Genomic DNA, 23772 nt, shown 5'->3' with positions numbered 1-23772 from the left:
TCTAGTCTAGTCTAGTCTATAGTCTAGTCTATAGTCTAGTCTATAGTCTAGTCTATAGTCTAGTGTATAGTCTAGTCTATAGTCTAGTCTATAGTCTAGTCTATAGTCTAGTCTATAGTCTAGTCTATAGTCTAGTCTATAGTCTAGTCTATAGTGTAGTCTATAGTCTAGTCTATAGTCTAGTCTATAGTCTAGTCTATAGTCTAGTCTATAGTCTAGTCTATAGTCTATAGTCTAGTCTATAGTCTAGTCTATAGTCTATAGTCTAGTCTATAGTCTAGTCTATAGTCTAGTCTATAGTCTAGTCTATAGTCTAGTCTATAGTCTAGTCTATAGTCTAGTCTATAGTCTAGTCTATAGTCTAGTCTATAGTCTAGTCTATAGTCTAGTCTACAGTCTAGTCTATAGTCTAGTCTATAGTCTAGTCTATAGTCTAGTCTATAGTCTAGTCTATAGTCTAGTCTATAGTCTAGTCTATAGTCTAGTCTATAGTCTAGTCTATAGTCTAGTCTATAGTCTAGTCTATAGTCTAGTCTATAGTCCAGTCTATAGTCTAGTCTATAGTCTAGTCTATAGTCTAGTCTATAGTCTAGTCTATAGTCTAGTCTATAGTCTAGTCTATAGTCTAGTCTATAGTCTAGTCTATAGTCTAGTCTATAGTCTAGTCTATAGTCTAGTCTATAGTCTAGTCTATAGTCTAGTCTATAGTCTAGTCTATAGTCTAGTCTATAGTCTAGTCTATAGTCTAGTCTATAGTCTAGTCTATAGTCTAGTCTATAGTCTAGTCTATAGTCTAGTCTATAGTCTAGTTTATAGTCTAGTTTATAGTCTAGTTTATAGTCTACTCTATAGTCTAGTCAATAGTCTAATCTATAGTCTAGTCTATAGTTTAATCTATAGACTAGTCTATAGTCTAGTGTAGAGACGAGTTCCAAGTCTATAATATAGACTAGGTCCTAGTCTTTTATATAGTCTATAGACTCGTCCCTAGTCTATCTAATACATTAGTCGCTAGTCCACGCTATAGACTAGTCCCTGGTAAATTCTATAGACTAGTTTCTAGTCTACTATATAGACCAGTTCCAAGTCTATTATATAGACTAGAGACTAGTCTTTTATATGGAATAGTCGCTAGTTTATTCTACAGACTCGTCCCTAGTCCATGTTATAGACTATTCCCTTGTCAATTCTATAGACTATAGACTCGTCACTAGTCTATCTAATACATTAGCCGCTAGTCTACGCTATAGACTAGTCCCTGGTAAATTCTATAGACTAGTCGCTAGTCTATTCTATAGACTAGTCGCTAGTCTATTCTATAGACTAGTCCCTAGTCTATTCTATAGACTAGTCCCTAGTTTATTCTATAGACTAGTCCCTAGTCTATTCTATAGACTAGTCCCTAGTCCTTAATCTATTCTATACACTAGTCCTTAGTCTATTCTTTAGACTAGACTAGTATATTCTATAGAATAGTCTCTAGTCTATTCTATAGAATAGTTTCTAGTCTATTCTGTACACTAGTCCCTAGTCTATTCTAGAGACTAGTCCCTGGTCGATTCTATAGACTAGTCCCAAGTCTATTCTATAGACTAGACCCTAGTTTACTCTATAGACTAGTCCCTAGTATATTCTAAAGGCTTACTTATAGAGAAAACCCTAGTCTATTCTGTAGTCTAGTAGTTATTTATAATCTTTTGGCCAGTGGAATCATTTCAAACAAATTTTTAAAATTTCACACTTTTTAATTAAAAAACAAAAATAAATTTAATACAATATCAAATTTTAACTTTAAGTTAAAACCTATAACTGAACCGACATTAAAATATTAATTTCGTTTTCCTTCTTTCTCTCTTTTATTTACAAAATTCAACTCAACACTATAAACAGAGGGTTCAAAACAACTCGATGAATGGGAGCTTAATAAATTGGGCTCTATTATGCGTAGTGCTTTGCATATAGTATCGGCCCAATATCGCACCTTTAGCATTGAATATGTTCAATATATGTCGTATTTTTGGGATGTTATGGCTTTAAGCAATTATAAGTGCGGTGATAAGGAACTTATGCAAATGTTACATGCCCTCGAATATATACCCGATGAGTACAAGGAGATCTTTATTAACTATTATGAAGACTATATAGCACCAAAATTTATGGAAGAAACCTATGGCAATATACTGGATACAGAGGTGTAAAGGTAATTGACACTCACACACACACAATCCCAAACACAAAATTTAAAAGGAACTACAAACAACAACAACAACAACAACAAAATAATATGAAGTACTCCCTCCCTAGTTAAAGATAACTTTACTACAACAAATTTAAGTGTAAACTGTATTTAAACTTGATAAGAAATATTTAAATAATTAACTAAATTAATGAAGCTAAAAGTGAATAATTAGGGATATAATGAGTTAAAAAGAAGACAATTTTTTTTTTCTAATTTATAAAAAACACACCTTAAGAAGGCGGAAAGACAAATATATTTAGAATCTCACTTAAAAATTATTATAAAAATTGGAAATATTTATTATTTGAAAGAAAATAAAAAGGGGGCTGTAGAGGTTTAATAAGTGTGCAGAAAGAATTTCGATTAGTTCAGCAAAACAATGACCAACCAAAGGGAATTATCACGTTCGAGATCGAGTAAATTTTATAACAATTTTGATCTGAGTGAATTTTATCGCAATTTTCTCTTTTGAGATTTTGTCTAAAAGGTCATTATTTCACGAGTGCGCTAATTCGCTTTCTATGTCCCATTTAAGCCACTTTTATACTCAAATGATTTTGAAAGAAGATGGACTACTACATAAGCTCTACTGTAGATTAAGTAGTCCCTAGTCTATTCAACAGAATATTTAGTCGCATTACATATTTCTTAGCGATTAGAATAAATTTAGAATAACAGAGAAACACGAGATATGGATGAAGTTAACCTATTGAAGTCTTTGTCGTTACAACTTCTACAGAACTTCAATTGCGAAAAGCGCTATTAAATACAATAAAGACTATAGTCTAAAGATAATAGGGACCTGATTCTAAAGTCAATAGGGATTATACCTTAAACATAATATTAACCCTTATACGGAATATAGTCTAAAAGTATAAACACTATACTAACTATAGTCAGTGTACTCTGCAGATTATAGTCTGCATACTATGGAGTCAATTGTCTGTAAGTTTTAGGGACTATAGTCTGATGTCTTAAGAAACTAGGCTATAAAGACTATAGACTGGTGATTATAGAGACTAAAGTCTGTTAGTTATAGAGGCAATAGTCTACCGACTATAGAGACTATATTGTTATGACTATAGGGATTATAGTCTGCTGACTGTATAAGACTATGAAATGTCGACAATAGAGACTTAAATCTATTGACTATTGAGACTAAAGTTTACTAACTACAGAGTCTATAGTCTGCTGAATACTAGTTCTAGTTCAGTTTTATATTAGTTCTAGTTATTTTCTAGTGCTGTTCTAGTTCTGTTCTAGATCTGTTCTAGTTCTGTTCTAGTTCTGTTCTAGTTCTGTTCTAGTTCTGTTCTAGTTCTGTTCTAGTTCTGTTCTAGTTCTGTTCTAGTTCTGTTCTAGTTCTGTTCTAGTTCTGTTCTAGTTCTGTTCTAGTTCTGTTCTAGTTCTGTCCTAGTTCTGTTCTAGTTCTGTTCTAGTTCTGTTCTAGTTCTGTTCTAGTTCTGTTCTAGTTCTGTTCTAGTTCTGTTCTAGTTCTGTTCTAGTTCTGTTCTAGTTCTGTTCTAGTTCTGTTCTAGTTCTGTTCTAGTTCTGTTCTAGTTCTAGTTCTGTTCTAGTTCTGTTCTAGTTCTGTTCTAGTTCTGTTCTAGTTATGTTCTAGTTATGTTCTAGTTCTGTTCTAGTTCTGTTCTAGTTCTGTTCTAGTTCTGTTCTAGTTCTGTTCTAGTTCTGTTCTAGTTCTGTTCTAGTTCTGTTCTAGTTATGTTCTAGTTATTTTCTAGTTCTGTTCTAGTTCTGTTCTAGTTCTGTTCTAGTTCTGTTCTAGTTCTGTTCTAGTTCTGTTCTAGTTCTGTTCTAGTTCTGTTCTAGTTCTGTTCTAGTTCTGTTCTAGTTCTGTTCTAGTTCTGTTCTAGTTCTGTTCTAGTTCTGTTCTAGTTCTGTTCTAGTTCTGTTCTAGTTCTGTTCTAGTTCTGTTCTAGTTCTGTTCTAGTTCTGTTCTAGTTCTGTTCTAGTTCTGTTTCTAGTTCTGTTCTAGTTCTGTTCTAGTTCTGTTCTAGTTCTGTTCTAGTTCTGTTCTAGTTCTGTTCTAGTTCTGTTCTAGTTCTGTTCTAGTTCTGTTCTAGTTCTAGTTCTGTTCTAGTTTCTGTTCTAGTTCTGTTTAGTTCTGTTCTAGTTCTGTTCTAGTTCTGTTCTAGTTCTGTTCTAGTTCTGTTCTAGTTCTGTTCTAGTTTTGTTCTAGTTCTGTTCTAGTTCTGTTCTAGTTCTGTTCTAGTTCTGTTCTAGTTCTGTTCTAGTTCTGTTCTAGTTCTGTTCTAGTTCTGTTCTAGTTCTGTTCTAGTTCTGTTCTAGTTCTGTTCTAGTTCTGTTCTAGTTCTGTTCTAGTTCTGTTCTAGTTCTGTTCTAGTTCTGTTCTAGTTCTGTTCTAGTTCTGTTCTAGTTCTGTTCTAGTTCTGTTCAAGTTCTGTTCTAGTTCTGTTCTAGTTCTGTTCTAGTTCTGTTCTAGTTCTGTTCTAGTTCTGTTCTAGTTATGTTCTAGTTATGTTCTAGTTCTGTTCTAGCTCGTCCTAGCTCTGTTCTAGTTCTGTTCTAGTTCTGTTCTAGTTCTGTTCTAGTTCTGTTCTAGTTCAGTTCTAGTTCAGTTCTAGTTCAGTTCTAGTTCAGTTCTAGTTCAGTTCTAGTTCTATTCTAGTTCTATTCTAGTTCGTTCTAGTTCAGTTCTAGTTCAGTTCTAGTTCAGTTCTAGTTCAGTTCTAGTTCAGTTCTAGTTCAGTTCTAGTTCAGTTCTAGTTCAGTTCTAGTTCAGTTCTAGTTCAGTTCTAGTTCAGTTCTAGTTCAGTTCTAGTTCAGTTCTAGTTCAGTTCTAGTTCAGTTCTAGTTCAGTTCTAGTTCAGTTCTAGTTCAGTTCTAGTTCAGTTCTAGTTCAGTTCTAGTTCAGTTCTAGTTCAGTTCTAGTTCAGTTCTAGTTCAGTTCTAGTTCAGTTCTAGTTCAGTTCTAGTTCAGTTCTAGTTCAGTTCTAGTTCAGTTCTAGTTCAGTTCTAGTTCAGTTCTAGTTCAGTTCTAGTTCAGTTCTAGTTCAGTTCTAGTTCAGTTCTAGTTCAGTTCTAGTTCAGTTCTAGTTCAGTTCTAGTTCAGTTCTAGTTCAGTTCTAGTTCAGTTCTAGTTCAGTTCTAGTTCAGTTCTAGTTCAGTTAGTTCAGTTCTAGTTCAGTTCTAGTTCAGTTCTAGTTCAGTTCTAGTTCAGTTCTAGTTCAGTTCTAGTTCAGTTCTAGTTCAGTTCTTTCAGTTCTAGTTCAGTTCTAGTTCAGTTCTAGTTCAGTTCTAGTTCAGTTCTAGTTCAGTTCTAGTTCAGTTCTAGTTCAGTTCTAGTTCAGTTCTAGTTCAGTTCTAGTTCAATTCTAGTTCAATTCTAGTTCAATTCTAGTTCAGTTCTAGTTCAATTCTAGTTCAATTCTAGTTCAGTTCTTGTTCAGAGACTGTGGTTAAAAGAAACCATAGTCCTATGTTTATAGAGTCTAGATGTTACTGACTATAGAGAGTATAGTCTATAACTTTTGAAGCAGATTTTAGTGATTCAAATGTACACCCACTACTTTCAAAACAACTACCGAGTATTCAAAACAGCCCCCACAAAACAAAATTTAAAAAATCTTCAAAACAAAGTAGAGCAAAAACAATAAAGACGCGTGTTATTTAATAATAAAATTAAATAAATTTAAAATAATAATAATAACAAAATAAAGATAAAGTAGTGATGATAATAATTATATTATAGGATATATTTAAAATTAATTAAATAACCGGTTACTCAAAAAAAAAAGAAATGTACTTAAAAAAGGCTAACTAAAGATAATCTCTCAAAACTCTATACTCAAAACAAGATCAAAATTACCATTTACAAAAGAAAAATAATGAAAAAATTGAAAACCAAGTGTTTTTCAAACTTTTGCCCCCCCCAAAAAGACAACAAAGTAACAAAAGTAACCATTACTGATATTTAAAGAAAAAAAAACCGGTTTGTTTTGAAAACAAGCAATAAATATAAAAATAATAAATGATAAAAACAATTGTAACCAAAAAACCGCTTATTTTTTAAACAACAAAATTTAAAAAAGGCTTCAAAGTTACAAAAAGCGTTTATTTTTACCTCAACAAAAACAAAACCAGAAAATTTAAAAACGATTACTTTTGCTTACAAAAACAACAAAACTCTTATACGTATAAAGAATTATATTTAAAGAAAAAACAAAAGATTTTCTTTTGGCCTAGTTAAAAACAAACCGCTAAATTTAATTAAATATTAAGGCTAGTTTTATATATATAAAAAAATAATAATAAAATAATTGAAATAATTATATGAAATTACCAAAAAAAAAGTTATTTTTTAACTAAGTAACTTTATAACCTCAAAATTGAAATTGCATAATAATTAAATTATAAATAATATATAAAAAAAAAAAAACAAAACAAAAAACCAATAACAGTTACTTTAGCTAAAAATTGTTAATAATTTAAAACAAATTTATTAAATAAAATATAATAATTATAATAATAATAATACTGTAACAAGTTTATAAATTTCAAAACACAATAACAAATTTTTTGAGGCAATTTATGTAAATATATTTGCATTGTTTAAACAAAAAAAAAAGAAATGAAAACTCCCCCCTTCTATAACAAAAACAAAAATACAAACAAAATTACTCGCATAAGTTTAATAACAAAAAAACCGATTACTCGTTCAAAATACTTAAAAAGCAAATTAAAGCAAAAAAAAAAACAAAACCTGCTCGCTCCTTAATATAATTATGAAAACAACAATTAAGCAATCTAGCAATTGAGTAATATTTTATTTTATTTATTTTAAAATGTTCTCTTTTAATTTCTAAATAAATAAGGTTATGTTAGATGACATGCAGTGAACTTGGCAGCACTTTAGCTAAATTAAGCTAAATCATACATTTTAAAGCAATCGGCCTAGATTTACTGCCTTGGAAGGAATTTTCGGAAAGAACTAAAGGGATCAATGGATTTGAATAAAACTTTTAATATATAGAAACTATTGTATAGAATCTATGGGACTACAGTCTGTAAACTAAAGAGGGTAAAGTCTGTAATATATGGAGACTATTGTCTCTAGACTTTGGAGTCTAGTTCTATTCTAGTTCTGTTCTATTTCAGTTCTAGTTCTGTTCTAGTTCTGTTCTAGTTCTGTTCTAGTTCTGTTCTAGTTCTGTTCTAGTTCTGTTCTAGTTCTGTTCTAGTTCTGTTCTAGTTCTGTTCTAGTTCTGTTCTAGTTCTGTTCTAGTTCTGTTCTATTTCAGTTCTAGTTCTGTTCTAGTTCTGTTCTAGTTCTGTTCTAGTTCTGTTCTAGTTCTGTTCTAGTTCTGTTTCTAGTTCTGTTCTAGTTTCTGTTCTAGTTCTGTTCTAATTCAGTTCTAGTTCAGTTCTAGTTCTAGTTCTGTTCTAGTTCTGTTCTAGTTCTGTTCTAGTTTCTGTTCTAGTTCTGTTCTAGTTCTGTTCTAGTTCTGTTCTAGTTCTGTTCTAGTTCTGTTCTAGTTCTGTTCTAGTTCTGTTCTAGTTCTGTTCTAGTTCTGTTCTATTTCTGTTCTATTTCTAGTTCTGTTCTAGTTCTGTTCTAGTTATGTTCTAGTTCTGTTCTAGTTCTGTTCTAGTTCTATTCTATTTCTGTTCTATTTCTAGTTCTAGTTCTGTTCTAGATCTGTTCTAGTTCTGTTCTAGTTCTATTCTAGTTCAGTTCTAGTTCAGTTTTAGTTTAGTTTTAGTTCAATTCTGTTCAGTTCTAGTTTAGTTTTAGTTCAGTTCTAATTCTATTTCTGTTCTGTTCTAGTTCAGTTCTAGTTCTGTCTGTTCTAGTTCTGTTCTAGTTCTGTTTCTAGTTCTGTTCTAGTTCTGTTCTAGTTCTGTTCTAGTTGGTTCTGTTTTCTAGTTCTGTTCTATTTCTAGTTTCTGTTCTAGTTCTGTTCTAGTTCTGTTCTAGTTCTGTTCTAGTTCTGTTCTAGTTCTGTTCGTAGTTCTGTTCTAGTTCTGTTCTAGTTCTGTTCTAGTTCTGTTCTAGTTCTGTTCTAGTTTCTGTTCTAGTTCTGTGTCTAGTTCTGTTCTAGTTCTGTTCTAGTTCTGTTCTAGTTCTGTTCTAGTTCTGTTCAGTTCTGTTCTAGTTCTGTTCTAGGTCTGTTCTAGTTCTGTTCTAGTTCTGTTCTAGTTCTGTTATAGTTCTGTCTAGTTCTGTTTTAGATTCTGTTTTAGTTCCTGTTCTAGTTCTGTTATAGTTCTGTTCTAGTTCTGTTCTAGTTCTGTTCTAGTTCTGTTCTAGATCTGTTCTAGTTCTGTTCTAGTTCTGTTCTAGTTCTGTCCGAGTTCGGTTCTAGTTTCTGTTCTAGTGCTGTTCTAGTTCTGTTCTAGTTCTGTTCTAGTTCTGTTCTAGTTCTGTTCTAGTTCTGTTCTAGTTCTGTTCTAGTTCTGTTCTAGTTCTGTTCTAGTTCTGTTCTAGTTCTGTTCTAGTTCTGTTCTAGTTCTGTTCTAGTTCTGTTCTAGTTCTGTTCTAATTCTGTTCTAGTTCTGTTTTAGTTCTAGTTCTGTTGTAGTAGTTAAGTCAATTTCTAATAAAATCTATTGAATCCTTCAAAACTTAAAAATTTCTTTCCGAAATATTTCTCAATGTTAAGCATAACCTTAAAAAATTCAAACATTTTTAATTTTCAAACACTCCTCACCTTTAATTTTTGTATAAAAACAAATTTAAAATATTAATAATAATAAAAAAACATCAAAACCAAAAAAAAAAGAGAAGAGGCTTTTTATTAAGTTCAGCTTCTAAGAAGCTTTAGTTTTTAAGCTTTTTAATTGTAGCATATCAGCATAAGTAAACATTACTTTGTTAAACATTAAATTAAAAAATAAATAAAAACAAAAAACTATGTAAAATCAACTAAACATTACAAAAAAACAAAAAAACGAAACTAAAAAGAAGGAAATCTAAAATAAAAATAGGCCCAGCCTGACAAGAAAACATCAAAGAATTCACCCACAAATCCCTCTCTATAGAATATAAATATGATGTTTTGCCATTAAGAGCTAAAAAATTAAGCAAAAAAAAAAATAATTGATAATAAAATTGTACTTAAAACAAAAGGAAAACAAATTCAAAAACAACAACAAAAAAGCCCCTTTAAAAATTTAAGCAAAAATTAAATCTGAAAATAAGTATAAATAGAAAAAAGGCTTAGAACAAAAAAAATTATTTTATTTAATTAAAACAATAATAAGGAAAAACCAAATAACAACAAATTGTAATTATAATTTATTTTCAAAATTTATTATTATTATAAGTAGGACAAACAAAATAAAATTTAAAAACAAATGTCATTAAGTTTTTAAAGAAAGAAAAACAAGCTGTGTAATAATTAAAAGAAAAATCATTTAAATTAAAACCGAACCAACAAAAAATACTCATTTTAAAATTCAAAACCAAAGAAAAACACACACTTTAAGGTGTTAAACCAGGGATAAGTGTTGGGAGGGGAAAATAAAAAACAGGTTTTAGAACTTTTATTAAATTTCGATAAAGTTTGAAGTTTTTCAAATTTTCGATATAATTTGAATTTTCCAGAAATTTAATTTTAAAAAAATTTTGAATTTTTATAAATTTTAAACTTATTTAGAATTTTCGATAAATATTGATTTTATACTAAATTTTTATTCAATTTTCGAATTTTCAATAAATTTTGACTTCCGGTTGTAGTTCAGTTCTCGTTCAATTCTAGTTCAGTTTCTAGTTCAGTTCTAGTTCAGTTCTAGTTCAGTTCTAGTTCAGTTCTAGTTCATTTCTAGTTCAGTTCTAGTTCAGTTCTAGTTCAGTTCTAGTTCAGTTCTTAGTTCAGTTCTAGTTCATTCTATGTTCAGTTCTAGTTCAGTTCTAGGTAAAGTTGTTCAGTTCTTAGTCAGTTTCTCTAGTTCAGTTCTAGTTCAGTTCTAGTTCAGTTCTAGTTCAGTTCTAGTTCAGTTCTAGTTCAGTTCTAGTTCAGTTCTAGTTCAGTTCTAGTTCAGTTCTAGTTCAGTTCTAGTTCAGTTCTAGTTCAGTTCTAGTTCAGTTCTAGTTCAGTTCTAGTTCAGTTCTAGTTCAGTTCTAGTTCAGTTCTAGTTCAGTTCTAGTTCAGTTCTAGTTCAGTTCTAGTTCAGTTCTAATTCAGTTCTAGTTCAGTTCTAATTCAGTTCTAGTTCAGTTCTAGTTCAGTTCTAGTTCAGTTCTAGTTCAGTTCTAGTTCAGTTCTAGTTCAGTTCTAGTTCAGTTCTAGTTCAGTTCTAGTTCAGTTCTAGTTCAGTTCTAGTTCAGTTCTAGTTCAGTTCTAGTTCAGTTCTAGTTCAGTTCTAGTTCAGTTAGTTCAGTTCTAGTTCAGTTCTAGTTCAGTTCTAGTTCAGTTCTAGTTCAGTTCTAGTTCAGTTCTAGTTCAGTTCTAGTTCAGTTCTAGTTCAGTTTCTAGTTCAGTTCTAGTTCAGTTCTAGTTCATTCTAGTTCAGTTCTAGTTCAGTTCTAGTTCAGTTCTAGTTCAGTTCTAGTTCAGTTCTAGTTCAGTTCTAGTTCAGTTCTAGTTCAGTTCTAGTTCAGTTCTAGTTCAGTTCTAGTTCAGTTCTAGTTCAGTTCTAGTTCAGTTCTAGTTCAGTTCTAGTTCAGTTCTAGTTCAGTTCTAGTTCAGTTCTAGTTCAGTTCTAGTTCAGTTCTAGTTCAGTTCTAGTTCAGTTCTAGTTCAGTTCTAGTTCAGTTCTAGTTCAGTTCTAGTACAGTTCTAGTTCAGTTCTAGTTCAGTTCTAGTTCAGTTCTAGTTCAGTTCTAGTTCAGTTCTAGTTCAGTTCTAGTTCAGTTCTAGTTCAGTTCTAGTACAGTTCTAGTTCAGTTCTTTCAGTTCTAGTTCAGTTCTAGTTCAGTTCTAGTTCAGTTCTAGTTCAGTTCTAGTTCAGTTCTAGTTCAGTTCTAGTTCAGTTCTAGTTCAGTTCTAGTCCAGTTCTAGTCCAGTTCTAGTTCAGTTCTAGTCAGTTCTAGTTCAGTTCTAGTTCAGTTCTAGTTCAGTTCTAGTTCAGTTCTAGTTCAGTTCTAGTTCAGTTCTAGTTCAGTTCTAGTTCAGTTCTAGTTCAGTTCTAGTTCAGTTCTAGTTCAGTTCTAGTTCAGTTCTAGTTCAGTTCTAGTTCAGTTCTAGTTCAGTTCTAGTTCAGTTCTAGTTCAGTTCTAGTTCAGTTCTAGTTCAGTTCTAGTTCAGTTCTAGTTCAGTTCTAGTTCAGTTCTAGTTCAGTTCTAGTTCAGTTCTAGTTCAGTTCTAGTTCAGTTCTAGTTCAGTTCTAGTTCAGTTCTAGTTCAGTTCTAGTTCAGTTCTAGTTCAGTTCTAGTTCAGTTCTAGTTCAGTTCTAGTTCAGTTCTAGTTCAGTTCTAGTTCAGTTCTAGTTCAGTTCTAGTTCAGTTCTAGTTCAGTTCTAGTTCAGTTCTAGTTCAGTTCTAGTTCAGTTCTAGTTCAGTTCTAGTTCAGTTCTAGTTCAGTTCTAGTTCAGTTCTAGTTCAGTTTAGTTCAGTTCTAGTTCAGTTCTAGTTCAGTTCTAGTTCAGTTCTAGTTCAGTTCTAGTTCAGTTCTAGTTCAGTTCTAGTTCAGTTCTAGTTCAGTTCTAGTTCAGTTCTAGTTCAGTTCTAGTTCAGTTCTAGTTCAGTTCTAGTTCAGTTCTAGTTCAGTTCTAGTTCAGTTCTAGTTCAGTTCTAGTTCAGTTCTAGTTCAGTTCTAGTTCAGTTCTAGTTCAGTTCTAGTACAGTTCTAGTTCAGTTCTAGTTCAGTTCTAGTTCAGTTCTAGTTCAGTTCTAGTTCAGTTCTAGTTCAGTTCTAGTTCAGTTCTAGTTCAGTTCTAGTTCAGTTCTAGTTCAGTTCTAGTTCAGTTCTAGTTCAGTTCTAGTTCAGTTCTAGTTCAGTTCTAGTTCAGTTCTAGTTCAGTTCTAGTTCAGTTCTAGTTCAGTTTTAGTTCAGTTCTAGTTCAGTTCTAGTTCAGTTCTAGTTCAGTTCTAGTGCAGTTCTATTCAGTTCTAGTTCAGTTCTAGTTCAGTTCTAGTTCAGTTCTAGTTCAGTTCTAGTTCAGTTCTAGTTCAGTTCTAGTTCAGTTCCAGTTCAGTTCTAGTTCAGTTCTATTTCAGTTCTAGTTCAGTTCTAGTTCAGTTCTAGTTCAGTTCTAGTTCAGTTCTAGTTCAGTTCTAGTTCAGTTCTAGTTCAGTTCTAGTCCAGTTCTAGTTCAGTTCTAGTTCAGTTCTAGTTCAGTTCTAGTTCAGTTCTAGTTCAGTCCTAGTTCAGTTCTAGTTCAGTTCTAGTTCAGTTCCAGTTATTTTCTTGCAAAATGTTCTGTTTTAAAAAGATTTATTATTTTCCCCTCTCCCCAATATTTTATACCTTGGCGCAACACTGTGCTTAACCGCATTATTTTAATTAATCAAAACAAAAAAGTAATAATAAATAAAACCACTGTTGTTCTTATTTTAATTAATAACAATTTTTTGCTATTATTTAATAAATTTTTATTAATCGAATAAAAAGTGAAAAATTTAACGAGTAATCGTTTTTTTACTCATTTTAATGTCATGTTTTTTTCGTTTTTTTCCACAAACAATCACCAAAATCGTAACCATTAGAAAGTAGAGAGATTGGGGAAAATATTTTCATATATGAGCGTGGAAATAGATCTACACGATTAACATTTAGAAGGAAACTGAAACCACAAAAAAGAGAGAGAATATACAACAAGATTATCATATAATATGTAACATCTGAAGCAAACCATCAGTTGGAGAAGAGGATACCGACGAATTCGCAACAGAAAATTCGGAATTCCTTAAAGAGGGAAATTGAAAAAATTACCATAAAAACCCTGTAATTGACCTCATTTTATTAACCTTCATTCTTAAAATTATTCATTCTCTTTTATTTTCTTTCATTTTAATTGACCTTCATCCAAAAATCAATCATTATTCTCAATAAATTTTCAAACTGAGTTTTCAAAAATTTTATAATTAAGATTAATCGATTACTCGCTTTATTGCTTAACCCCACTGTTGGTCTTTCAGACCTTTAATATTTTGGCTTATTTTTGATAGCTAGGCCTTCCTTGCATTAAGTTTTAACAATAATAAACAAAACTAACCTCGCCCATTATTTGGATACCACTATTTTAATGAAATTATAATATAAATAAATTTTTGGAATTGTTTATTTCTAATCTTTTAAAACAAAACCAAAATATTATGAAATAATTAAACACAAAACGGGATATATAATAATTAATTATAGTTGTTACCATTTTTAAAGAACCAATTTCATTACAACAATAACCAGAAGTAAAAAATATTTTAGCAAAATAATATTATATTAATTTTTTCTTTTTTTTTTAAGAAAAATCAAATAAAATGCTGATTAAATACAAAAGAAACGTTAAGAAATTGAAGAACGGAGTACGCAATAAAGAAATATAAAAAAGACTTTCTAAAAAACATTTGAATGCAAACAAAAAACAAGGAGTTTTATTATGGAAATGTTTTTCGAGTCACAAAAGGTAAGAAAGTCAAATTAAGAGAATATAACACAAACTGAACCTGAACAAAACTAGAACTGAACTAGAACAGAACTAGAACAGAAATAGAACAGAACTAGAACAGAACTAGAACAGAACTAGAACAGAACTAGACAGAACTAGAACAGAACTAGAACAGAACTAGAAACAGAACTAGAACAGAAACTAGAACAGAACTAGAACAGAACTAGAACATAACTAGAAAGAACTAGAACAGAACTAGAACAGAACTAGAACAGACTAGAAACTAGAACAGAACTAGAACAGAACTAGAACAGAACTAGAACAGAACTAGAACAGAACTAGAACAGAACTAGAACAGAACTAGAACAGAACTAGAACAGAACTAGAACAGAACTAGAACAGAAACTAGAACAGAACTAGAACAGAACTAGAACAGAACTAGAACAGAACTAGAACAGAACTAGAACAGAACTAGAACAGAACTAGAACAGAACTAGAAACAGAACTAGAACAGAACTAGAACAGAACTAGAACAGAACTAGAACAGAACTAGAACAGAACTAGAACAGAACTAGAACGAACTAGAACAGAACTAGAACAGAACTAGAACAGACTAGAACAGAACTAGAACAGAACTAGAACAGAACTAGAACAGAACTAGAACAGAACTAGAATTGAACTAGAACAAACTAGAACAGAACTAGAACAGAACTAAACGAACTAGAACAGAACTAGAACAAACTAGAACTGAACTAGAACAGAACTAGAACAGAACTAGAACAGAACTAGAACAGAACTAGAACAGAACTAGAACAGAACTAGAACAGAACTAGAACAGAACTAGAACAGAACTAGAACAGAACTAGAACAGAACTAGAACAGAACTAGAACAGAACTAGAAAGAACTAGAACAGAACTAGAACAGAACTAGAACAGAACTAGAACAGAACTAGAACAGAACTAGAACAGAACTAGAACAGAACTAGAACAAACTAGAACTGAACTAGAACAGAACTAGAACAGAACTAGAACAGAACTAGAACAGAACTAGACAGAACTAGAACAAAACTAGAACTGAACTAGAACCAGAACTAGAACAGAACTAGAACAGAACTAGAACAGAACTAGAACAGAACTAGAACAGAACTAGAACAGAACTAGAACAGAACTAGAACAGAACTAGAACAAGAACTAGAACAAACTAGAACCGAACTAGAACAGAACTAGAACGAGAACTAGAACAGAACTAGACAGAACTAGAACAGAACTAGAACAGAACTAGAACAGAACTAGAACAGAACTAGACACAGAACTAGAACAGAACTAGAACAGAACTAGAACAGAACTAGAACAGAACCTAGAAAAGAACTAGAACAGAACTAGAACAGAACTAGAACAGAGCTAGAACAGAACTAGAACAGAACTAGACCATAACTAGAACAGAACTAGAAACAGAAACTAGAACAGAACAGAACTAGAAACAGAACTAGACAGAACTAGAACAGAACTAGAACAGAACTAGAACTAGAACAGAACTAGAACAGAACTATAACAGAACTAGAACAGAACTAGAACAGAACTAGAACAGAACTAGAACAGAACTAGAACAGAACTAGAAAAAACTAGAACAGAACTAGAACAGAACTAGAACAGAACTAGAACAGAACTAGAACAGAACTAGACCATAACTAGAAAGAACTAGAACAGAACTAGAACAAACTAGAACAGAACTAACTAGAACTAGAACAGAACTAGAACAGAACTAGAACAGAACTAGAACAGAACTAGAACAGAACTAGAACTAGAACAGAACTAGAACAGAACTATAACAGAACTAGAACAGAACTAGAACAGAACTAGAACAGAACTAGAACAGAACTAGAACAGAACTAGAACAGAACTAGAACAGAACTAGAATTGAACTAGAACAAAACTAGAACAGAACAGAACTAGAACAGAACTAGAACAGAACTAGAACAGAACTAGAACAGAACTAGAACAGAACTAGAACAGAACTAGAACAGAACTAGAACAGAACTAGAACAGAACTAGAACAGAACTAGAACAGAACTAGAACAGAACTAGAACAGAACTAGAACAGAACTAGAACAGAACTAGAACAGAACTAGAACAGAACTAGAACAGAACTAGAACAGAACTAGAACAGAACTAGAACAGAACTAGAACAGAACAGAACAGAACTAGAACAGAACAGAACTAGAACAGAACTAGAACAGAACTAGAACAGAACTAGAACAGAACTAGAACAGAACTAGAACAGAACTAGAACAGAACTAGAACAGAACTAGAACAGAACTAGAACAGAACTAGAACAGAACTAGAACAGAACTAGAACAGGACTAGAACAGAACTAAAACTGAAATTGACTACAACTAGAACTGATGTAGAACTCAACTAGGTCTAAACTAGAACTGATCTCGACTAAGAATTCCACATTTTCTTTTATCTTAAGCTTAACTAAAAGAAATTTAAAAATTTTACCTTGTTTTCCATTTCCTGCTGTAAATGATATCCTGATAGAGAGTTAGTTGAAAATGTATGGATTTTGAAAATGTAGATTGTCTTGGTGTTATTTAGTTTCTATGGAATTGTAGGTTAGTAATCTTATGTTATTTTGTAATGATTTTATCCCGATTTAGAATTCTTGTTAGTAGATAATGATCCAAATTAATGTTATAGTAATGAGTTTTTGGCGATATTTTAATGAATATTATCTAAAGGCAAATAAAATAAAGTTAAATAAATGCAAGTGAAAATAATTTAAAAAAAATGTTAAATTTTGCAAAAAAGAAAATGTTTATAAAATTAAAAGAAATTGAGTTTGGAGTTTAAATTTAGAAAACTTTCAGTATTTTTTAGTTTTTAAAAATGTCGTAAATTTTTTCACGAAATTTCTTTTTTATTAACATTGTTCTTTCAAGTTTAAAAACTTTTTTTTTAAGTTTTGCTTACCTTCGATTTTACAAGTTTTATATTTGTAGATTAACTATAACAACTTTAAATTATCAATTTACAATAAATAAATCCACTGCAGTCAGCGTTTATAGACGTATATGTTTAGGAATTTAAAAATAATGTTTTTAGATTAAAGTCTTTTCTTTAACAAAATATTCCGAACGATTAAGATGAACAAATAAAACAGAAGCAGCCAAACGTGCCTGCAGTTCCTGCTGGGCCAAATCATGAGCCCATTCTACACGACCCCAAAATTTTAATTGATATTCCTCCTCCAAACGGGCCAAAGTGACGGCCTTATCCACCGATATGCGCTGATCAATGGCAGCAAAAGCCAATATAATGGATTTTAAAGTATCAACAGCAAAAACAAAACCTTTAAAAGGGCATTAGGTTGAAGAGATTATATTCCTTTATTTTGTTTTAGACTTACCATACAAAACATCATCGGAGTGTGAGAGTAAATATTTGGAAATTTTCATTTTATCTTCACTTGATATCTCGGGAGGTGTTATATCCATGGTCTTTTGTAAATTAGTACCATAACGTTCATTAAACCACTGTATCAAAGGATCCCATTCATTGCGCTGTAAATCATGCAAATCCTTTTCATCATCATATTGATATAAGACCGTGTCAGTGGGTATGTAATTTAACAAATAATTAACCATATCGATTTTTGAATGATTATTGGGATTATCGATGGCGGTAAAGCACAAGGCGGACAAATGCATTTTAGAGCGTTCTATGTGTTCTTTTTGATTTTCAAATTCAGTGGCAACGGCTATGGCTAAGGGTTCACTTTTCAGGGTAAACGGTGCTCCCTTGGGAGTTTTCAATTTACGATGATCTAAGGTCACTTCATATTTACCATCATTGAAGAGCACGGAGGTTTTCTTATAGAAACGTTTGGGTGGTGAGGCTGTAAAATTGTACAAGGAATAGTTAAATAACACTTTTTTAGGAGGCTCAGCCGGCAGCAGGTTTTCTTACCATAAAAACGTTTGATTAGACTTTGTTGTTTTGGTATTACTTGACGCCAGGTGGAGGGTATTAATTTACAAAGATTATTCATATTAAATTTTTGTATTTTCTGTTATAATTTTGTAATTTTTGTTAAAAATTTCAAAATTCCTACCAGCCCGAAAAAGAAAACACAAAAATAAAGCGAATAAATAAATTCGCCTCGCGCAAGAACGTGAAAAGAAAAAAACAGCTGTGTGAGTTTGGTGCAGGGTTGCATTTGTTAAAAAATAGTGTTGCCAGATGCAGTTGTAGGAGGAATTCAGGTAGTATAATTAAATTAATTAGTTTTAAAAAATAAGATAATGAAATGAACTAACTAACTAACTACTAACTAACTAACTAACTACTAACTAACTAACTAACTAACTAACTAACTAACTAACTAACTAACTAACTAACTAACTAACTAACTAACTAACTAACTAACTACTAACTAACTAACTAACTATAACTAACTAACTAACTAACTACTACTAACTAACTACTAACTAACTAACTAACTACTAACTACTAACTAACTAACTAACTAACTAACTAACTAACTAACTAACTAACTAACTAACTACTAACTAACTAACTACTAACTAACTAACTAACTAACTAACTAACTAACTAACTAACTAACTAACTAACTAACTAACTAACTACTAACTAACTAACTAACTAACTAACTACTAACTAACTAACTAACTAACTAACTAACTAACTAACTAACTAACTAACTAACTAACTACTAACTAACTAACTAACTAACTAACTAACTAACTAACTAACTAACTAACTAACTAACTAACTAACTAACTAACTACTAACTAACTACTAACTAACTAACTAACTAACTACTAACTAACTAACTAACTAACTAACTAACTAACTAACTAACTAACTAACTAACTAACTAACTAACTAACTAACTAACTAACTAACTAACTAACTAACTAACTAACTAACTAACTAACTAACTACTAACTAACTACTAACTAACTAACTAACTAACTAACTAACTAACTAACTAACTAACTAACTAACTAACTAACTACTACTAACTAACCTAACTAACTACTAACTAACTAACTAACTACTAACTAACTAACTAACTAACTAACTAACTAACTAACTAACTAACTACTAACTAACTAACTAACTAACTACTAACTAACTACTAACTAACTAACTAACTAACTAACTAACTAACTAACTAACTAACTAACTAACTAACTAACTAACTAACTAACTAACTACTAACTAACTAACTAACTAACTAACTAACTAACTAACTAACTAACTAACTAACTAACTAACTAACTAACTAACTAACTAACTAACTAACTAACTAACTAACTAACTACTAACTAACTAACTAACTAACTAACTAACTAACTAACTAACTACTAACTAACTAACTAACTAACTAACTAACTAACTAACTAACTAACTAACTAACTAATTAACTAACTAACTAACTAACTAACTAACCAACCAACTAAAAAAAATTATTTCTCTTCACATATGGCAACTTGCTGTTAAACACTTTTCATGTGCTTACTACTTTTCCGTGCAACCCTGCATTGTTTATTTAAGCACATGATATGGCATCACTCTGTGGCCGCTACTTGTCAATACAGAAAAAAAGCGAATTTCAGTGCAAAGTAAAAATAAGAAAAAAAGGTTGTAATTTTTCTGCAACGAGAACACACCAGATTTTTTTCTTCACAAAAATCGCTAAATTTAACTAATAAATTAACAAAACTTTCAAAAAGTAAGTTAGAAATCGATAGATTATGAAATAAACTTTAGTTTTAAGTGAAAATAACTAATAACTGTATTATAATTTGCAGCTAAAAATAAACGTGAACAAAAATGAGTGTAGAAGAGGAAGTTTTTAAAATACAAAAGAAAATGAGCAAAATCACAACAAATGATGGCACGGTATGTATTAATTTGGAATCTAAGATGATAGAAATGTTAGGGAAATAAAAGTAAAATGCATTGAAAGGTGTTTGTGGACTAAAAATGCAATTAGCAGAGTTCAACAATGTGTGTGAGTCTCATGCGCGCCTTTTATTATTTTTGCTGTTGTTGTTGTGCTGTTGCTAAAACCTAGTACAGCCAGCCAGCAGCCGGTGTTTCTTAAAATTTGTGTGTTCGAACAATAATGACTTATGCTGTTTTAGGTAGAGGGTTTGTAACCAGACTAAATTTCAAATTGTTATAAAGAACATTTGTTTTAATTTATAAATTTAAATGAGATATTAACTGTTTTATATTCCTAGGGTCAAGAACAAGCCTTGGACCTACTAAAGGCTTTACAGTCGCTCAATATTAATTTGGAAATTTTGACAAAAACCCGCATTGGCATGACCGTCAATGAGTTACGCAAAAGCAGCAAAGACGAAGAGGTTATAGCCTTGGCTAAGACTTTAATCAAAAACTGGAAACGTTTCTTAGCTGCACCCGGTTCGACGGCGGGCAAAGATTCTAGCAAATCCGGCAGTGACAGCAAATCCTCCTCGGCTAGCAAGTCTAGTTCCTCATCCAGCAAAGATAAAGAGAAATCCTCTTCCAACAACTCCTCCTCCTCTAAAGACAAAGATAAAAAAGATGAGAAAAAATCTTCCTCCTCCTCCTCATCGTCGTCAACCAAAGATGAACGTCGGCCGACACAAACCTCTTTTCCCGCTTCGTCGGGCATGACGGATGCGGTGCGTTTGAAATGCCGTGAAATGCTTTGCAATGCCCTGAAAGTGGGTGAAGCCATGGAGGGTTGGCCGGAACCGGAAGAAATGGCCATAGAGCTGGAGGAAGCCATTTATGCTGAATTCAGAAATACCGATATGAAATACAAAAATCGCATACGCTCTCGGGTGGCCAATTTGAAAGATCCCAAAAATCGCACCTTGCGTGGCAATTACATGTGTGGTGCCATTACTGCTCAGCAATTGGCTAAAATGACGCCCGAAGAAATGGCCAGTGATGAAATGAAAAAGCTAAGAGAGAAATTTGTCAAAGAAGCTATTAATGATGCCCAATTGGCCACAGTACAGGGCACCAAAAACGGATCTGCTTAAGTGTGGCAAATGTAAGAAACGTAATTGTACCTATAATCAACTGCAAACACGTTCATCTGATGAACCTATGACCACTTTTGTCATGTGTAATGAATGCGGTAATCGCTGGAAGTTCTGCTGAAATAATACTTACCGCTTAAGCAGCCTGTACCAACCACCACAACAACACCAACACCTCCAACATAAACACTACCAACCCTTAAACCTTATAATTAATTTATGTTCTTAACTGAAAAACCAATTTTTAAAATAATGGTAGCAATTCTATTTTAAATTTTCTTTGAATTTTATTATTATTTTTTTGTTTTTTTATCGTTTTTCTTTAATTTTTAATATATAATTGCCCCCCTACATTTAATTTGTAGCCTTTTTTCAAAAAAGTTAATTTTATTACAATAGTAAAAAATCATATTGCAAGTAATTTGTTTCATAAACTTTTAATTATCATTACCTTAGTCGTTATAGTTAGTCTTGTGACATATCCTTCTGGATATGCCTCTTAAAATTATAAATGCAATTACTAATTCACTTTTGTATAGATAATTAGTATTTGCTCTCAAAAAAAAAAAAAAAAAGAGTTATTTTTTAAGTCAAAATATACTCTTGTTAATTGGACATACATATAGTATATATATACAAACAAATAAATAAAATATGATGCTAATTACCTACTTACCGAATTAAGTACTTAATTAATAACACCACAAGTAATACATACACAAAATCATATAATGTTTCAATAAATCAGGTTTTGAAAAAGTTGAAAATTTTAAAATAAAAATTAAATTTTAAGAAAATGTTTTTTACAATTTTAAACTATTTAAAATATATAAATATTCCGGCAACTACAACAAAAAGACCGCTGAGGATCTTCTGATATAAAATTACAGAATTAGAAGAGGACTAGAACTAGAACACAAGTAGAACAGGAAAGAAATGAAAGGAAAGAACTAGAATAGTACCAGCAAATTACTAGAATTGAAATTGAACAGAACTAAAACTGAGCTGAAACTGGACTGGAGCAGAATTGAACTAGAACAAAACTAACACAGATCTACAATAGACGTAGAAGAGAACTAGAACAGAACTAGCAGAGAACTAAAATAGAACTAGAATAGATCTAGAACAAAACTAGAACAAGAAGAAGAAGAATAGAAGTAAAACAGAACTAGAATTAAACTAGAACAGAACAAGCACAGAACCTGAAGAGAACTAGAATAGAACTAGAACTGAACTAAAACAGACCTAAAACAGGACTAGACAGAACTAAAGCAGAATTAGAACAGAACCTGGCAGAATTTGAACAGAACTAGCAGATAACTTGAACACAATTAGAACGGAACTAGAACTAAACTGGAACTGTACTAGAACTGAAGTAGAACTGAACTAGAACTAAAGTGAAACTGAACTGAAAATAAACTAGAACTGAATTAGAATTGAACTAGAACTGAAGAAGAACTGAACTAGAACAACTACAACTCCTGGAACTGAACAAGAAGTGAACTAGAACTGAACTCGAACTGAACTAGAACTGAACTAGAACTGAACTAGAAGTGAAATAGAACTGAACTAGAACTGAACTGGAACTGAACCAGAACTGAAGTAGAACTGAACTAGAACTGAACCAGAACTGAAGTAGAACTGAACTGAACAAGAATAACTGAATAAGAACTGACATAGAATTGAACTACAACTGAACTAAGTTCCCAGGACAATTGGATCCCCGCTCCGGAACGATCCGATTCTCAATCGGCCAAAGATTGTCAACTCAGCAACAACTGTATCAACCGGAAGTTTTTTTCCCCAGGGAAGAACATCCAGTTACGCCAATCTGTTACAACAACGACAACAACTGAACAAGAATTAAACTGGCACTGAACTAAAACTGAGTTACGACTAGAACTGAGCTAGAACTGAACTAGAACTAAACTAGAACTGAACTAGAGCTAAACTAGAACCGAATTAGAACTGAACTAGAAATGAACTAGAACTGTACTGGAACTGAACTAGAAATGAACTAGAACAGTACTAGAACTGAATTAAATCTGAACTAGAACTGAATTAGAAGTGACATAGAATTGAACTAGAACTTAACTAGAACTGAACTAGAACTTAACTAGAACTGAACTAGAACAGAACTAGAACAGAACTAGAACAGAACTAGAACTGAACTAGAACTGAACTAGAACTAAACCAGAACTGAACTTGAACTGCATTAGAACTGAACTAAAATAGATCTGAACTGAAGAATTAGAACTGAACTAGAACTAAACTAGACTAGAACTAGTACTGAACTAGAACTAAACTAGAAGGGAACTAGAACTGAACTAGAACTAAACTAGAAGAGAACTAGAACTGAATTAAATCTGAACTAGAACTGAATTCGAACTAAACTGAAGTAGAACACAATTAATGCAGAACTAGAACAGAATTAGAAGTGACCTAGAACTGAACTAGAACTTAACTAGAAATTAACTAGAACTGAACATAACTGAACTAGAACTAGAGCTGAACTGGATTGGAACTGAACTAGAACTGAACTAGAACAGAACTAAACTAGAACAGAACTAAACTAGAACAGAACTAGAACTGAACTAGAACAGAACTAGAACTAAACTAGAACTGAACTAGAACTGAACTAGAACTGAACTAGAACAGAACCAGAACTGAACTGGAACTGAACTAGAACAGAACTAGAACTGAACTAGAACTGAACTAGAACTGATCTAAAACTGAACTAGAACAGAACTAGAACTGAATTAAAACTGAATTAGAACAGAACTGAACTGGAACTGAACTAGAACAGAACTAGAACTGAACTTAAGTGAAGTGAACTAGAACTGAACTAAAACCGTACTAGAACAGAAAAGAACAAAACTAGAATAGAACTAGAACTGAAATAGGAATGAACTAGAACTGAACTAGAACAGAACT

General features: G+C 31.8%; 3 protein-coding genes across 4 annotated transcripts in view; 2 read left to right on the top strand and 1 right to left on the bottom strand.

Moving 5' to 3' along the window:
• LOC119610871 overlaps nt 1–3474 on the top strand; it is a 29333-nt gene extending 25859 nt beyond the window's left edge. Inside the window, exon 7 of one of the 2 annotated variants that reach the window (XR_005232022.1) lies at nt 1891–1905. Coding sequence is in view for 1 of the 2 variants with exons in the window: in XM_037966268.1 (XP_037822196.1) it covers nt 1891–2198 (308 nt within the window). In the remaining variant the exon portion in view is untranslated. Of the gene's footprint in view, nt 1–1890 lie in introns of both variants that reach the window. The other variant, XM_037966268.1, reaches the window with a different exon arrangement.
• Nucleotides 3475–16719: 13245 nt separating this feature from the next.
• LOC119610873 (ATP synthase mitochondrial F1 complex assembly factor 2) lies at nt 16720–17936 on the bottom strand. Its single transcript, XM_037966269.1, has 3 exons — nt 17738–17936; nt 17178–17666; nt 16720–17120 (listed from the first exon to the last, which is right to left on the bottom strand). Exons 1-3 carry the CDS (start codon nt 17817–17819, stop codon nt 16870–16872), a joined length of 822 nt encoding a protein of 273 aa, XP_037822197.1. The 5' UTR covers nt 17820–17936; the 3' UTR covers nt 16720–16869.
• Nucleotides 17937–19388: 1452 nt separating this feature from the next.
• LOC119610870 (transcription elongation factor S-II-like) lies at nt 19389–21518 on the top strand. Its single transcript, XM_037966267.1, is given in 4 exon segments — nt 19389–19529; nt 19609–19699; nt 20044–20820; nt 20822–21518. Coding segments are annotated over 3 exon segments (984 nt in total). The 5' UTR covers nt 19389–19529; nt 19609–19630; the 3' UTR covers nt 20960–21518.
• Nucleotides 21519–23772: the final 2254 nt, after the last annotated feature.

This window comes from Lucilia sericata, unplaced genomic scaffold (genome assembly GCF_015586225.1).
Source record: "Lucilia sericata isolate MDLA Ls3-8-SP2 unplaced genomic scaffold, ASM1558622v1 Contig001294F_arrow, whole genome shotgun sequence".
NCBI lineage: Eukaryota > Metazoa > Arthropoda > Insecta > Diptera > Calliphoridae > Lucilia > Lucilia sericata.
The sequence above is the reverse complement of the archived record's forward strand: the minus strand, read 5'-3'. Positions and strand labels throughout refer to the sequence as shown.